This window comes from Rhipicephalus microplus, chromosome 1, assembly GCF_043290135.1.
Source record: "Rhipicephalus microplus isolate Deutch F79 chromosome 1, USDA_Rmic, whole genome shotgun sequence".
NCBI classification, from domain to species: Eukaryota; Metazoa; Arthropoda; class Arachnida; order Ixodida; family Ixodidae; genus Rhipicephalus; species Rhipicephalus microplus.
Window position 1 is genome coordinate 233,244,695 of NC_134700.1, and position 17,693 is coordinate 233,262,387.

The 17,693-nt window shown below is 42.2% G+C and overlaps 4 protein-coding genes across 5 annotated transcripts in view; 1 reads left to right on the forward strand and 3 right to left on the reverse strand.

Annotated features, from left to right (window-relative positions):
- The window catches only part of LOC142761647 (myosin-IIIb-like), a 410,699-nt gene that overhangs the window by 330,823 nt on the left and 62,183 nt on the right, over positions 1 to 17,693 (reverse strand). The window lies entirely within an intron of this gene.
- The window catches only part of LOC119160162 (uncharacterized), a gene marked incomplete in the record, with an annotated part of 240,686 nt that overhangs the window by 93,972 nt on the left and 129,021 nt on the right, over positions 1 to 17,693 (reverse strand).
- Positions 1 to 17,693, forward strand: part of LOC119166429 (elongation factor-like GTPase 1) — a 409,196-nt gene that overhangs the window by 84,375 nt on the left and 307,128 nt on the right. The window lies entirely within an intron of this gene.
- On the reverse strand, positions 1,727 to 16,952 carry LOC142811871 (sterile alpha motif domain-containing protein 3-like). Its single transcript, XM_075891597.1, has 9 exons — positions 8,545 to 16,952; positions 5,608 to 5,717; positions 5,300 to 5,530; positions 5,148 to 5,232; positions 4,284 to 4,430; positions 2,646 to 2,870; positions 2,340 to 2,514; positions 2,132 to 2,205; positions 1,727 to 2,045 (listed from the first exon to the last, which is right to left on the reverse strand). Exons 1-9 carry the CDS (start codon positions 8,686 to 8,688, stop codon positions 1,776 to 1,778), a joined length of 1,461 nt encoding a protein of 486 aa, XP_075747712.1. The 5' UTR covers positions 8,689 to 16,952; the 3' UTR covers positions 1,727 to 1,775.

The window sequence follows — 17,693 nt, forward strand, 5'->3', positions numbered from 1 at the left end:
CCTCTGAAAACTCCCGCGTTTAAAATTACTACCTCGTGTTGGATTAAAAGGTGGTACATCACATAGTTTTACCACTATCTCTGAGCCACGTTGTAAAAGGATGTCAAAATCCAGTTTTCAGTTTCATTTTTTTTTTAGTTACAAAGCATCGATTACACAACACTTGTATACATATGAGGTTCTCAGAGTTTAAATACTGAAAACGGACCCTTATTTAAAAACTACAGCAAAAGTGAATTGAAAACATTTGGCAGAATATTAGCAGGTGATAATAATAAACTAGTACTAGGCAAAACAAGCAGCAACATACAACAGTTGAAAAAATAAAATTATACAATAAAACGAAAGTCACAATGCGAAAATATTATAAAAAGAGCAATGCAATCGAAAGTTAAATACGACACACAGAATTAATACGAAATAAAAATAGAAATAAATCACAAAAATTGACAGAGGCAATGAAAATTGTACATGGGAAACAGAAATAAATCAGGACAAGTGGAAAAAGTTATACACCATAACTAAGGTGAGCAATCAGGAGTTAAAACGAAAGATTGTGTTGATGTTTTGAAAATTGAAAATGGGGGCGAAGATTTCAGTTCAAACGGCAAACTAATCTAAAGATGAATAGTAGAAAATTTAGGTGTTCTTTTTTTAACGTAGTATTCTTGAGCGAGCTGCATTCAATATATTCAAAGGAGAGTTGGGAGTTAAGTAACTTATAAAACATCGTACTTACGTTATACAGAAATAACTTGTTAACAGATAAAGTTGTGTGCTCATTAAGCAGGCTAAAGGCATCTGAACGCGAACAACTAAGTTATGATGTGTATGGCTTGATTTTGTATATGTTGGATGGAATGAAGATAACAATGATAGGTGTTACCCAGAGCTATTATGCCGTACACTCTTAAAAAAAAAGTAGTGCTACTTGCTACTTTTGGGTAGTAACAGTTTGTCACATATGTTACAACCCTGTTAGTAACGGGAGTTAGTAACGGCAAGCGTAGTCACTGTTACTACTCTTGCCGTTCCTAGCAGCAGCTAGTAAAAGCAAGGGTAGGAATCCTTACTACCGTTGCTGTTACTAACAGCAGGTAGCAACAACAAGGGTAGTAACTGTTACTGGCCTTGCCATTACTACTTCCTGTTAGTAACGGCATATGTAGCAATAGTTACTACTACTCCCATTACTATAATATGGTTGTAACATATGTGACAAGCCGTTGCTACCCAAAAGTAGCAAGTTCCACTACCTTCTTCCAAAGTTACGAAGCTAATATGTTAGTAATCGATGCTACGTTCTTACTAGCTACGGCTGGTATGGAGGTACGACAGACTCTTCGAATACACAATTGTGTGCACACCAGGTTAGTTGAATTGATTATTCTGATGGCCATATTTTACCGAGAACATTGTAGCTGTAATGAATGCGACGAAAATGCGGGTATATATACCAATAATATAGATATGCACTATACATATAAAATCAGAATAATTGCCAATGTATTGCATCATGGTATTTAGCACTTTTTCTTGGAAAACACCTGGTTCTGTTCCACACTGCGAAATATATTATCATGAAAGACACTACGAACACACCTCCAAATTCACTGCTGAGTGTCAACGGCCGTATAAAACCACAGGTTTATGCGGCTGACATTGTCAGGAACAAAACAATGCATTGTTCCAAAAGCCAGGGAGCAATGAAATATGCCACACAGTGCATTTTTATATGAAAACATTTATTGATAACACACGTCTGTAGGCATAACTTAAGTTGCCTTTTCAAGCGATGATATTTGCCGTATGACTAGCGGCATCTGCTTTGCACTTGTCGGCAAGCCACAGAAATGTTCAAGTAGAGTGAATGTTTTTTTGTTGGCGCCACTGTACTTGACATCGAATATCCAGTATATTTCCATAAGCGCCGTCATACCTGCAATTACATCAAGCACCTCTACACTAAGCCCTTCAAAGCTCGCAACTATGTTTGTAGCTTCAGAGGCATTTTTGCCCTTCAGCGAAAGGGCAGGGTAGGTGTCCTGTAAAATGAGTAATACATAAAATCAGCATCACTGATGAAAAGTATACTAGCTGATATAAAAAAAGGTAAAGCAAATAAGCTCACCGGTCCCTGCAGAAATCGCGGCTGCTCCTTTAGGAGCATGGGCAGCAACTCGACAATGCCAACGGCAAAGCGATCTGTTGACGAAATATTTTTAGGCACATCAAACTTTCACATATAAGGGCATTGACAGTAATACTCCTATGAAAATGACTTATAAAAGTTTGGAAATTTGGGAAAACTGGAAAAGCTGGCAAGCTTCTACACGTACATTTCTTTTCGTCACCATCCAGTGCCTCGACTTCTTCTTCAATTGCTTTCACAGCTTCCTTCGCGCAACGACGACACTTCGCAAGCTCAAAACACCGGTCTCCATACCGGTTTATAAATTCCAGGACCTTTTTTTCTAAGTTAACGCCAGTGAGAGCAATGAACTCCTCATGAAGCTAGAACGACAAAAAAATTGTACCGAATCACCAACAAATTTGCAACTATCGATAACATAAAAAAACTCATTGTTAAGTTCTCTCACATACATTTCTGCAGCAGGATCAAAACCACAGCTGTTTCTGCTCACCATTTCAGCCTTTGCCAAAGCAGGGTATTTCAGCACCACATCTGCTGTTGATGGCCTCATTTCCTTCATCCACTTCTGTCTAGATGGTCTTGTCTGCTCCATAGAATCACCGAGTTTTTGCATGTCAGGAATAGGCCGCTTGATTTCTTTCACCATGTAGTCAATATGGCTATTAATTGTAGCCTCATCATGCTGAGAAGCGACATGTTGGGAGAGATCTACAATCTAATCAGCAAAAAAAAGATGGTACTGCACAGTGAAAGATCACGACAAATGACATGAAATAGGCAGACATGAAAACTCAACTTTTTGCTAGCTCAGTTGAAGAATGTTGGCATTTTTTTGAACTGGACATGTGTAGAGAACTCAATTACAGGGTTGACTTACGTAAGAGAACTGAAGCAGTGTGTACTGATACCATCTTGCTCTGCGAGTGTGTCATAAATTATGTTAATATCAAAGTTCTCACAATGATTCTCTCCAATGTCGACCACCTCGGCACTTCACCACTTCCAAATTTACACCTTGTGAACCAGCATATCGCAAATGTGTGTGTAAAACCAGTGAACCACGCCTCCTACCTATATCAGAAGGAGTCTGAAGAGGTAACACTGATTTTAAATATTGCCAACTGCGGTGTCGGTGTTAGAATACAAGAGTTGTTGCCTTTATATGTATGTCATATATGTAAAACTTTGACCAGATATTAGTTAGTAGTGCTTGTTCTTTCATATAAAAAGAAAGTTTGAAAACTTGAAATTTCGAACCTAATATGTATCTTGCCTCCCCCCCAAAAAAAAATGTTCACCTCTAAAAAGCTTCTGGAAAAACATTGGTTTATGTATAGTTACATGGTGTAGTCAACAAATAAAGAGCAATAAGGAGCTTTTCTAATGTAGAGGACAGACAGATATTGAAGCCAAGCATAGCATATGGGCATTGTTTATGGTGGCCACTGAAAGGGCATTAATTATCGCTGGTTGGAGCTTTCACATCACATGCTCACTGAGCTGCAGTAGTTTGATTTCACCTGTCCACTTATTTCAGTACTCATGCGAGTTTAATAGTTGAATCAAAGGATTGTCAGTCACTTTCAGTGATAAGTATGGTGCAAAATGTAGAACACAATATTTAAAGCTGGAATGATGCATGATGTCAATAACAAGCTGATACCGAGCAATAAATCTACTACTTGCTAACCAAGGAGCATGGAATCAGCCAAGTCGGGAACCTAGCTACAAAATGAAGAAAAGAATGAGGAATCGAGCAACATGCCCGCGGCACTTGCTGAAACGCCGAGTTTTAAACATACAGGGACACATAGAAGTTTGATAGAGCGTTACCATCTTGACTCAAATAATAGAGCCTTGCATGAAAACTGTGAAAGTTGTTGTTTTGTTCTCCATAGGAGATAAGATGATTTTTTTGTTTACCAAATTTATTTTGTCTTATTTTGCATTTACTATACTTTAACTGTCAATATGGCCCTGAAAACTTGCCTGGCTTCTTAATGTGTTGATATGAAGAGGTTATATCGTTAAAAACATGAATAATGTTTTACTTCAGTAGCTCACACATAAAATAAGAGTGACTTCATAGTTGAGTTCTATGTACCAGTCCATTTGACGTTTCACTTACCACATGGCAGTGCCGCTTAGTATTGGTGCTTTCTTCTAAGTCTTTGCGTTTTCCGTAAGCTGCTCTCGCTGCTTGAACAGCTGGAACTGTGCACAGAGACTTCCTCATATATGCGAATTTGTATTTCAAGGAGACTTTCCATGAGTCCTGGAAACAACAATTTTTTTTATTATTTCAAATTTCCGCACAGTGGACACTGTCCTCTTTGAACATGGTCACTTTTGAAGCAAATGATTCTTTGGGAACCTTGATACACTGCTTTTAACCTGCTATGGGGCAGAAGCAGATTCAGGTGACAATACCTGGCAAATTTAGCTGTTCCTAGTAATATCAGCATATCTGTTGTATTTTAGCTTTATCTGCTCATTCCAAACTCCGGTTCCTGCATTTTATGTATGTGCTGGAGCCATGCGGCATGGCGAAGATCGTGGCATTTCAGTCGCAGAACTGAGCTTGTGTGAGCCTCTATTCAAGCTGTGATTAGAAACTACATATACCATTAGTGGTAATATTCAATCCCCAGAAGCGATGCATTACATCTGTATTTATCCTCTTAAACCGGTGTTAAAGCTTATAACCAGGGCCAGTTTTTAACTTTATTAATGCATGATATGAATATATTGGCCATGGGCACCTAGTTGATGATTATTATCAAACCCTCAAGTTAATGTCTGCCATTATCAGAGTTCGATGAAACGACTCTAAGAACATGCATGGCAATTATTCAAATGTAATAAATATGGGGTTGAAACTTCTTGAATGCTCTCCAAGAACAAAATAACTTGAAGGGCACCTGCAGTCTAGCTCACCAACATGTATGACATCCCAATAAAGTTATAGGAATGCCATTGCTTTAGTGCTTACCCAGCCTGTGCCAATAGTGTCCCTTAGCACTGGATATTCCAACACGAGAGATTTTGCAGCTGCTTCGTAGAGGCTTCCTGGATAGCTGTAAAAAAGAGCAACTTTAAAACCTGTACTGAATTAAACACATGCAAATACATGCCTATACTTACACTGTTATAGTCATGAGATGATTTGCAATCCACCCTACAATGCGGGATTTAGTGTGACTGGACACTTTTCCTGGTTGTGTCCTTTCAATCGCATCCTTAATATCTAAGGGCACAGGTGGTAGCCTATAATCATTTTCACAGCAGGCAAGCTGCTGACTAGGTGACTGCTCATTACTTTCAAGGGTCTTGGGCAGGCTACCTTCATGCACTGCTGTCACTTTGTCAGTTGTGCTGAAAACAGAGGCTAGTAAGTGATGCAGTTTTCCAAAAGCAATATTAAACTTGGCACCTGAAATTTAGGTACTGACCTGCAGCTCATTAAGAAGTTTTCACTGCACACAAGCCTGATTTTATCTTTCTCAGAGAAGACATGGCCAGCTGGTGGGTCCACAAATTCATCATGTCGGACGTTGTATACCTGAAAGAGATTCAGATGTGATGTTCAAATTCCCATAAAGTTACCTCAATAGGCACAGAACCTGAAGTAAGCAGACTACCAATGTTATATTCAATAGCACCCTAGAATCACTTTACTTGTCCTGTTTTTTTTTATTATTATCATGATGCCGTGTGTATTGTCGAGAAACCCTTAATGTATGTATTGTAAAGAGCATTGTAAATTACTCGTCTGGACATTCGGTATCAGTAAGTTCAGATTTGTGAAATAGTGACAATTAAACTTGTGAAATTTCACTGTTTCATAACATCAATTAGAAATAAACAAAAGCATTTAATGATTGCTGTACTAGCAGAAGATAATCACTGTGCTACAACGAAAAACCACACTCACAGTATCTGCTATCTATAAAATACTGTATACGCTAATGGCACAAGTCTTCATTCAATAGACCATGGAGCCTTATATTTTCGCACGTTGAAGGAATTATTAGGCTGCATTTCTTGCGTGCGCTAAGCTGAAGCAAATTTTTTAGCTCTGTTGTTATCTCTGTCGTCAAACTTTTCTTCTACAGTGTATCACAATTTAGAAATTAGAAATGGCTCTAGCCAAGTTCGTAGAGATCTCGACGTTTCGGAACCAATTCGGTATTTTCCTAAGGAGATGACTATATTGGTCATGGAAGCATCTCCCCGTCTTGTTTGACAATGGCCCCTGCTTTCTCTTTCTCTCGCGTATCGGAGGCTGTGAACGTATACAGAGGGAATTGTTCCTAACGACCGGTTCATGTTTACAGGTGTGTTCTGAATGTAACAGCATTTGAACAAGAGCCTCCTTCATAGATTCCTTTCTGTTTCAAGAACAGAAGCGATGTCGAAGTCGATCTTATGATCGTGCTTCTCATATTACTCTGCAAGAACGCTATGCTGCACTTCTATCTTCCAGACTGTTTCTGGGAAACACTTTCTCTGACCTATGTAGCTGGCTTTACCTGGCAGCTATCACCTTTACAAAAATGGCTAAAATTCAAACTGTGTTTCAACATCCAACACCACCGCTTGGCAACACCATAGTTTTTTGCAGAAGCGAAATCATGCGCTAATAAATACAGTGTTGATAGCCCATTAATGTTTCGAGTGCACACATTTCGGCAATGAAATAGCTAAATAGAGATAAAGGATCCGTCGCTATTCCATTGGTAATTTGAATACTCACACACCTAATAATTATTGATGATTTCACTACACAAAGCAACACAATATATCAAAGAATACAAAGCATTAAACACACCTAACGACACCTGCGAGACAGAAATGCCGACCGTGGGGCAAACGTACAGCATTGGTGAACAAGCATCCAGAACACAAGACTGCGCGCGCACGCACGCACGCACGCACGCACGCACACATACACACACGCACACGCACGCACGCGCACACACACGCACGCACACACACGCACGCACACACACACACACACACACACACACGCACGCACACACACGCACGCACACACACACACACACACGCACACACACACACACACACACACACACACACACACACACACACACACACACACACACACACACACACACACACACACACACACACAACACTTTACGCTAGCTTTGAGAATTTTCAGTTTCTGACGAGCATACCTGGGAGCACAGCTGGCGGTCCCCCCGCCCCTCACCCTATTGTCAATTAAGACGTAGAAGGGGGTCGCCATGTTTGCCCCACTCATTGACACAATAGGGAGAGGGGTGCTGAGTTTCAGAAGGCAGCGCAAAGTCAGCCAGGGTAGTATGCAGATATCTTTTTCAGAGGGGAGGGCACGTTTCTGATCTATAGTGGGTACCGGGCAGGTAAACGTTCATTTTGTTCTGTGTAGGCAGAGCGAAAAAAAATTTCGGGGTGGGGGGAGAGAACGTGCCCGGCGTGCAACCTTCACCCAGCCCCCCTCTTCAGAGGGGAACCCTGCGCATGCCGATGCTAACAAGCAGCTTCTGCACCCACGCTATTTTCACTATGGAAGATACATGCAGTAACCACAGAAATTAGCCTATTCCATGTCCTTCGAAATTGATAATAAGTCTTTCTTGTAGTCCAATTTTATTGATTTCATGTTTTACGTGCGGTACAAAAGTCTTACTTTTTTTTGCTGATCTCCTTACATACCTAACCTCTTAACATCCTAGCTATGCCTTTATTCGTGAACAATCTCGCTCAATTTGAACACCAGGAAACGAACTCAGCGACGGCCACTCATCTTACCAACGCCGTGTCTTGGTGCATTGCCTGCTCGATAACTGGATGACCAAGCGCGCTGCCCCACTTTCCGCTAATGAAAGTTCGTGCGTGCCTCCGAGAGACAGATCGAGTGCGCATTTTTTTTTACCATTTTCACCTCTCATCCTCTACATCTGTCATTCCCACTTCCCCATCCTCGGTGCAGTGTTGTTGAGTTGACCTCCGAAGTGAGCCACAGTTACGAGGCCACACTTATTTCTTCACTTTTTTTTTAAAACCACCCCGATAGCCGATTCGCACCATTACATTATCGCAACACAACCACTGCGAATGCCAGCAAAGGGTGGTTGCGCGCCGCCGAAGCGGAGATTAAACCTGGTTTACATCTCCCATCAGCAACTCCGAGACCACGTGCACGCTTCGCGGGCCGACAGCTCCAGTGAGAGAGCAGGGCAAGAAAAGCCCCACGCTTCGAAAAGCGCGAGCGCATGCTTGGTAAAACTGTTGAAGCACGTGCTAACAACGGAATATAATCAGTACTGTTTGGGCCACTGTCACAATGCAATTCGATGCACTTCAGGATAGAGACAACATACCTCAATCCGGCATGCTTGCAAAGAATGGCCAAAGTCTGTCGTCTTCAAGGCTTCCAAAATGTCCGCCTCCGTCGGTCCACGAGCAGAAATAATCTTCTTGCGGCCTTGAAATGACACCAAATATTGGAATTCCGGCGGCTCCATGAATACACAAGCACGTGGGCGCGGGAGGAAAGCTGCTGACACGTTCACACTGCGACAACCTGCTCTTTGCCTGGCTAGCCACCCTAGCCTGGCTCAGCTTCCGTCGATGTGTGCGCCCCCTGCCGCGTTTCAGTAATCAGCGCCTCCTGAAGGTAACTATCACAACGACGCTGTCTGTTGTTAAAATTTTGAATCTTGAAGACCATTTGGCTCTGTGCAGCGGAAATTTGTCCTGTCTGAAACCTGTAGCTGGCATGCGAAGGTAATAAAGAACATTTTATTCATTATGCCGGTCCAGTTGGGGACAGCGAGTGAGTAGAAGGGCATGAAAAGAGAACAAGTTCTCCCCCCCCTTTTTTTTTCCTGGTCTCTTCTCTCGCTTTCTTATTCCCATTTCATCTCTCCACTCTAGTCTATTATCCCCCTTCCCCAGTGAACCACTGCTCAGGTGTCGCAGTTGGCGGCAAATATTTGCGGGGTTCACTTTTCCTTTCTTTTCCGATTCTGAAAACCACTGCCCCCCCCCCCCCCCTAACGTTCGACACTGTAACGCGCCACCACCTTCCATGTTTATATAGCTTACAATTATGCGCTTAACCAGATGGACATTGGTACAAATAAGTAAGACCACCACAAAGAAGCTAACTCAATTCAATTTGTGTGCATCGAGCGCACAAATTAATTAATTTATATTAATTCTCTGCTGCATGACTCGCTCGTGTAGGCAGATGCCACGTCCGTTTTAACGTGAATTTACGACGACAGAAGTCATGTGCAGCTACCACTTCGCTCAATACTAATTAAGCAGCGGTTGTGTTATTTCAGATAGTGTGATGCAGCTCCCCACGTGTTGTTTTGAAAGGTGTGAGACACAGTTTTCAAGGCCACTCGTAAAAACAAACTGCTTCAAGCATAATGTAGGCAAAGAATTCTGTTATCTCTCGGCCATTCGATGAGAACTTGAATATGTTCTCCGAGCACGTGAATGAAGTGCTAAGATTTCATTTATCGTGGCCATTGAGTTCGTGACAAAACAATCACCGGTGTCAACATCATTTATTCTACAAGCGATATTATGTCACTTCCGCACGGTCTCACTCCGAGAGAGACTCTAATGGAGTGATTGTGTTGCATGTAGGTAATATTCACTATCAAAACCTGTGTGAGAAATTTTTTTTGTTGCTTCAAGGTCTTGTTGTTCTGTTAGGAAAGATATACATACATTGGCTGAAGGAAAGAAGTGAAAACTGAACGGCTCGTTTTTCTTTGTTCGACAGAATATTAATGAGGACTAACAGACAATGATGCCAGAGATAGTATAGGGAATGTTATTCGTAGTTATTGCAATGTAAGTTTGACGAAATAAAAGTGGACGAAAAGGTAACTTACCGCAGTCAGGGACCGAACCTTCGACACGTGCGATGCTCTAGAGCAGAAGTTGGCACAGCGACGGGCCAAATGGAAGGGGGGGGGGGGGCTTTGCGAGCAAAGGGATAATGTAAAAAAACTGTAAAATCATGTTTATTTTAAGCACGCGTCATGAGGTTCCAATTAAACATTGGTTACTAAAAAAATTGCATTTTAGGCCAAAACTGCCTGGTCCTTTAAGTATACGAAGAAATAAGGTTAGAAGGAGAGGGGGGGGTGGACGTCCTGCCGGGGCCACATATATAGTAGTGCCTCGCGGGCCGCAGGTTGCGAACCCCTGCTCTGGAGCATCGCATGCGTTATTCGAAGGTCACAGGTTTGGTCCCTACCAGCGGACTGCTATCTTTCCATGCCATTTTCTTTCTTTACATGTACATTGCAATTACTTCTAATAACACCCTCTATATATTTCTTGGAGTCATTGTCTGTTAGTTCTAATTAAAATCATGTTAGTTGACAGAATAATGGGGCGGGTGGCTGCCTTTACAAAGCTCGTCGGAGATATGACCATATATAGTTTAGCTAGACCACTGCGACGCATTTAATCAGGATGGCCCCGGCATATCGTACAATTGAATGGTATCCAGAGGACCGCTGAATCACACTAAAGAGTTCAAACATATCGGGCGCGTATGTCTTCTCGATCTGCAGTTGTCCAATTAATGTTTTATTATTCTTCTTAGAAAGTATTCCCAACCTCCGCTTCTTAAGATGGCACACTGTCTGCCATATTAAACCAGTACACTGCAGCGTCGAATCGGCATGCATATTCCATCGGCATATTTCACTAGACCAAAAAAAGTGACACTTTTTGGTTGAGATCTCGGTTTGTGCTCCGAAACACGGAGCCCAGAGTGGTCTATAGCCACTCTAGACCACTCTAAGTTACTGTGACCATTGTGCCAATAGACAACTGAGGTGGGTGTACGTGGGGCAACCGGGTTGGTGTGTAAAAATGGCTGATTGTTCGAGTTGGTGTCGGTGTGTAAACATTCGGCTAAGCGAGCATCTTAATAATTCTTCTACAAACGGCTATTCACTCAAGTCTAAACACTGTGTAAAGTAGGTACCAATAACACGTGTCACCCACTTCTCGACAAAACAAACATTTGGTATCGCCGCCGGGATCGTTGCACTCGAGAGTCGTTCAAATTTTTACATCATCACCAGACGTGGACGCAAAAGCAAACCTTTGCTACCTTTTGATGATTGTGAGCTGGAATAAGCATGGTACGTGGGCGTAATCTCGGCACCACACAAGTTGGCTGGACGGTGTCCGTGGGTCAGCCACGTTGACAGAAATGCCTGGATGCCTGAAGAAGCACACCATACCTTATGTGAAATGCGTGACGGTTGCATAAATACCGCTGTCGTGTGGGAATACGTACGTAGGCCAAACAGGACGCTGTCTCAACGACCGACTCGGGAGCATCCTTTATCTCTAAAGAATAAAAGAAATGCGTATTTACCTGCGCATGGTATAGCCTGCAGATGTGATCCTCGGCTTCGCGAGGTCAAGATAATAGGCAGAAGCAACGAAACATTAGTGCGAGCTATTGGGGGCGTTTGACATTAAGAAAAGAGGCACAGCTTACATTATTGATACGACTATTTTACTTTACCAAAACGAGCTGCAGCTTTCTGACACGCGAATGTGACCAGTGTTTACCGATTTTGACGCACGCATTCGCAGAGATTTGTAATCTGGTGGCCTGTTCTTTCAAATAAACAAAGAAGTTTATCGCACGACCTTTCTGCTCCCTCCTACTTATTTACTAGAATCTGTGTTTTTTCCAAGTTTGCGGTATTATGTACCCTACTGACGTTAAATCAAATCGCCCAACAACAATTTATACTTAGTGTTGCATATTCAGAAATTTTTCAAAAATAGTTTCCTTCGCTTTACAAGTACGTTTCATAAATGTTACTTTACTGTTTCTGTCGCATACATTTCACACAAAAAATTCAACGGTAATGTTTGCTTATAACACCCTCATCACCTGTCGAGAACGACGGGTGATGAAATTGGTCCCCCGCATTGAATATGTTCCATATTTTTGATCCCATAAATTATGCAGTTTAAAAGAAAACTGGGTTCCTTTTCGGGCTGCTTGGTGCTATATACATAAAATATGAAATACTCAATCAAATGTGATACATCCTTTTCAGATTCCTGTCGATCTCACTTCAGTTCGGTTTATTACCTTATCTCCCGTGGAATCACCCGTTTAATTTCTATAACCATGGTTAGGAGACTAATTGCGGTTATGCTTGCTGTGCAGTCCTTTAATTAATGGACTTTACTTGAAACAGAGGGACGCCAATCAAAGTAAGGAGTAAACAAATGTTTTGTTTTGTTGTTCTTAGGTGCAATATCAAGACTAACAAAGAAAAACTAGCCCTTGAAATATCCACTTCTTTTCTTCTTTTTTTTTAGCTGCAAGAAAAAATTCCACGATTCGCGTACTTTTTCTTCCTGCCGTGGGGTCGTGCCTATTCTTCATGATGAGCGAAATTATATTGAGCGCACTCGATTAGCAGCGCACCTTAAGCCGGTTGAAGTTACTGGCTGTCTCCTTGCGAAAGGGGCATGCCCTTCCTGTACCGACGTGGGTGCCGCCCGCAGCCGACCAGCCGTCTTGAAAGACGTCAGCTCCTCAGGGGAATGTGTAAAAAGTTTGTTGACTGACTGACTGTCTTGGATAGGCCAGGATTTCGCGAAAACCTGTTTAAATAAGCTGCATCTTGTTCGACGACGCCGGCATTGTGAAAATAGATGCCGTGGTCCGCGAACGTACTCTTTGTCACTGGAACTTGGGGACATCGCTCTTATGTTGCCGTAGCTTCTCAGGAAGTTCAATACTTGCCCTACGAATGAAATGTCACAATAAGCACGTGCGTGGCATGAAGTAAACCAACCCATGCGCTTTCCCTACGGGCAGCCTGTATTTCGGGCACGATGAAGGGCAGGTCCAAGAAATCCACCTGCACAGTGTACTTCCACGAAAAGCATGTCCGTCCAGTTTAGCGTGGCTTTTTCAAATCTTGAACTTGTTTTGCAAATAAACAAACGCTCGCTAATTGCAACGTATATCGTTGCAAATTTGGCGAGTGTTTGTTTATTTGCAAGACACGTATGCCCCTCGCCAGACGGTGTTTCGTCGAATCCTTCACTAGATCTTGAACTTGATTTTGAAAGAAACCGTTTCTGCATCGACCAATATTCACGGCGCTGCTAGACACGTGTAGGAATGTGTACCCTCTCGCTACCCGCAGCTAAGACGGCACATGAATTCCCGTGTAAAGGCAACTACTCCTTATCCTTATTGTCAGTGAAAATATCTCACCCTTGCCACCCACCCCCCCCCCCCCTTCCTCCACGACGCCCGCCTTCCAGGTGCAGTCTAGCCCGGCCGTGCAAAAACCCTCAAAGAATGCGGAGCTTCCACGTGTTGCCGGTTCATGTTTTTCGCCCTCCGCCGTCTTGTCAACTTTTTGGTCCTAAATGGTAAGCCATGCTGGCCCAGTTCGGCTGGTGAAAACTACGGATAGAACTGCAGTTACGTCTGCCATGTAGCTACCTGTAATCATGGTGAGCCGTCGGCGTACTTAGTCCAGAATACCGCCCAGCGGCTGTACGCAAATACTGCCGCGAGTGAACATGTTACACTCATGCCCAAGATGTGCGTTCTCGTCCACGAAGCTCTGCAAAGTCGTCTGGCACATAAGAGACCATCGCCACGACAATAGATTTTCTATCATGTGCGGTGTGGATGGGTGTGCGAAAACCTACAGTGAGTTCGAATCTTATCGAAGGCACATTTACCGTGTGCACAGACGATATATGGACATGGATGACGCAGAGGAAGCCGGTGTTGAACCAACAGTCCTCGAAGAACCACCGGTGCGTGCCACAACAAGCTGCGCTGCGCACGACACAGTGGGTGATCACAGTGAAATGTTTTCATCTGGTTGCTCGTCGAACATGATCAACACGGAATGCGATGCGGTCTCTGTTCCCACTGCTCGAGTGACCACAATCAACGACTTCGTGCTGAAAATAAAAAAACAGCTGTGCTTACTTTTTTTTCGTGTTGCAGAAGTGCACAAGCTACCGCACTCTACGGCAGAAAGTGTTTTCAATGACTTCAAGATTACCTTTCTCGACATAATTCGGACATTCGCTTCTGTCATTGAAAATAACATCGCGATGGAGTCGGCAGGAATCGAACTGCGCAAGTTACTCGCTGGTGAATTCTTAGAGGATATTTTTCAAGCAGCAAGTAGTAAATATAAGCGAGAGCAATTCGCCAAGCGTCACCTGCCCTACGTAAAGCCTGAAGTGCGTGATCTTGGTGCTGGTGAGACTTTTCAGTTTGTTCCTATAAGTGGTGTCATGCGAAATCTTATGTCCTCTGAGAACTTCCGCGACCACATAGAGCTAGATTTCTCAACAGGAGCGCCTTCACCAACGCTGCATAATTTTAGGGATGGCTGCATATACAAAGAAAAGTTGCATGCACTACTCGAGGATGGCGCGCAGTATACGCTTTTTTTTGTGTTGTACAGCGACGAAGTGGAGATAGTGAATCCGCTGGGGTCAAAGCGGGGTGTTCACAAAATCCTTGTCGTGTATTTCAGCGTGGTAAACATCCATGCCAAATACAGATCACAGCTCAGCTCTATCCATGTAGTTTTAGTTGCACCATATAGACTTGTCATCAAGCACGGAATCAATGTTATTTTGAAGCCAGTTGTAGATGACGTATCAGCTTTATGGATGACTGGTTTCACTCTGTGGAAGAACTCTGTTGCGGTAAAGGTGAGAGCGATTCTTGTTGCCTTTTCCGGTGATAACCTTTCAATGAATCGACTTGGCGGATTCACGTGTTCTTTCAGCCGTGGTCGTCCATGCAGATTTTGTACTTCACCAAACTCGGCGTTCAACACTGCCTTTCACGAGAGTGATGTTCAGGTTCGAAATCTGCCCTTGCACCAAAACCACGTTGCAAGTGCTAAAATAAATAGGCAGCTAGGCACAGCACTGTACGGCGTTAAAGATGAATCTCCACTCACAGATGTTGCCTATTTTGATGTGACAGTGCAACTGCCTCCGGACTTGATGCACGATGTGCTGGAGGGAGCCATTCCACATGTATTAAGGCACATTTTGCAAGGCCTGCTTCGTTCTGGAGTAATTAGGCACTCAGACCTTGATCGTATCCGCACATTCGTTTTTGGTGCTCACGACAAAAAGAACAAACCGGAAGAAGTCGTGAAATCCTTTCTTAATGGGCAAAGTGCATACAAGGGAACAGCTTCTCAAAAGTGGTGCCTATTCAGATTTTTTTCTCTTATGTTTGCAGATATTGTTCCTAAACAAAATGAGCACTGGGAAGTGTACCTACTTCTGAGAAGCATTGCAGATATAACATTTGCCGACAAGATTCCTCACGACCATTTGGCATATCTGCAAGATGAAATACGATTTTTTTTATCTTCATTTGCTGCTCTCTACCCTGGTGCAATAATACCCAAACTGCATTTCTTGATTCATTACCCTCGGCTCATCAGTGAACTTGGTCCACTAAAGCAATACTGGTGCATGCGATATGAAGCCAAACACCAGTACATGAAAACTATTGCACAGCGCAACCAAAACTTTCGAAATATATGCAAGTCTATCGCAGAAAGACACCAGTTGCTGCAGAGTTTCGAATTTTCCAACTTAGAAGTGGACCGTGGCATACAGACTAAAAGATCCAGGCAGCTGAAGCTAGAAGACTTGTGCTCATACATGCGCAAAGTTGTCTCTCCTGGCATTCCAGTGTGGGAAGTTGGTTCTGCCGAGGTGGAAAACTTGGTTTTCAAAAAGTTCGATGTAGTCATCCTAGAGAAGCAACAGCTGCCACTTTTTGGCCAAATAAGAAGGCTGTATATTTACTGCGGAAGCCTTTTCCTGCTTGTAGATGTGCTCATGACAGTCAGATTCGATCGTCACCGCTGGTCGTATGTTGTCGACAATACAGACGAGCAAAAACTTGTACAGCCCTTCAATCTTCCATCACCTCAAGTTCTTGACCTATATTTTGGTGCTGAGCTGATGCTACGGCCTGAAATTATGATTGTTGAATGATGTCCAAATTGTCATCTTAGACAGCTTTTTGTCACGGGCTGAATCTAAACTACTAGTAGCGTAGCCAATGTTTTTTTAGGAGAGGGGTTTCAGTCATACTTCATATATTTTTGCTCTGGAGTTTGTGTATTTGGAAATGTCCTCCCTGGCTACGCAACTGAAGATGACGTATGATTTTATGTTACATCTCTCTTTTAGTGTATGGTTTCTAGTGTGCTGTCTTTACTGTATTTATCTTTTACTGTACCTGATGCACCCTTTCATCTACTGTTTTCTAACCAAAGCTTGTTACATTCTTTTTCTTTTATCAGTGTTATTGGTCTCTTCCCACTGTATTGCTGCAGAGCGCATGGCACTTTGTGTGATAACAAATTAAATGATATCCACCACATTTATAGTGAAACGCATTGTGCATGGTTACTTTGTTACATATTGCTCTGTTTATTTAGTAGTATCCGGAGCGGATAATTGATATGATTGTTACTTTGGACTATCTGATGCGCACATCTGCTGTTAATGTGAAATTGCTACCTTCAACTGCAACCGAAATATTATCATTCAGCGAACAATTTCGGTTAATCAACATGAAACACAATGGGCAGCCACAAAGTTACGGCTTAGGGCCTGTTAGCTTAGAGTTATGCAAATGTACAGCTGTGAAAATTTACACCTATAGAATATTTTCTGTTTTTTACACATGGTGCCTATATATATATATATATATATATATATATATATATATATATATATAAGGGAAAGAAGTGTATAATTAAGGGCTCGTGTTTGCGTGTTTTGACACAATAATAATGAGATCTAACAGACAATAATGCCAAGAGGAAAGTATAGGGAAAGGTATTAGACCAAATTGTAATGTAAACGTGAAGAAAGAAAAGTGGGTGAAAAAATAACTTTGCCGTGGGCAGGGACCGAACCTGCGACCTTCGAATAACGACCTTCGAATAATATATATATATATATATATATATATATATATATATATATATATATATATATATATATATATATATATAAGGGTCATGAACCACCCCTGGGCTTGGTGAAGAGAGAGACCGTGATCAAGTATAGAATTTGTATTTCAATACCTTCAACTACTCAACATTTCAACTCTTTACTAACAAGAATACGAAAAAGTTAGTAATACCTCAAGTGAGGTAGTAAACGTTGCAGCTACTATACTTCTTTGCATGCAGCTAGTAACTGCTTACTAATGTATGTAGTAAATAGGTAGCAAAGAGGTAGTAAAAATTCAAGAGAGGTAGTAACAGCTGCAGTTGCTACCCTATTGCAGTTAGGTTGCAACTGTTTACTAATGTAAGTAGTAAATAGGTAGGAAGAAGCTAGGAACGGTTCAGGAAAGGTAGTAACCGTTGTCGTTACTACCTGTTCGCTTGCAGTTACTACCTTTTTACTAACTTTTTTT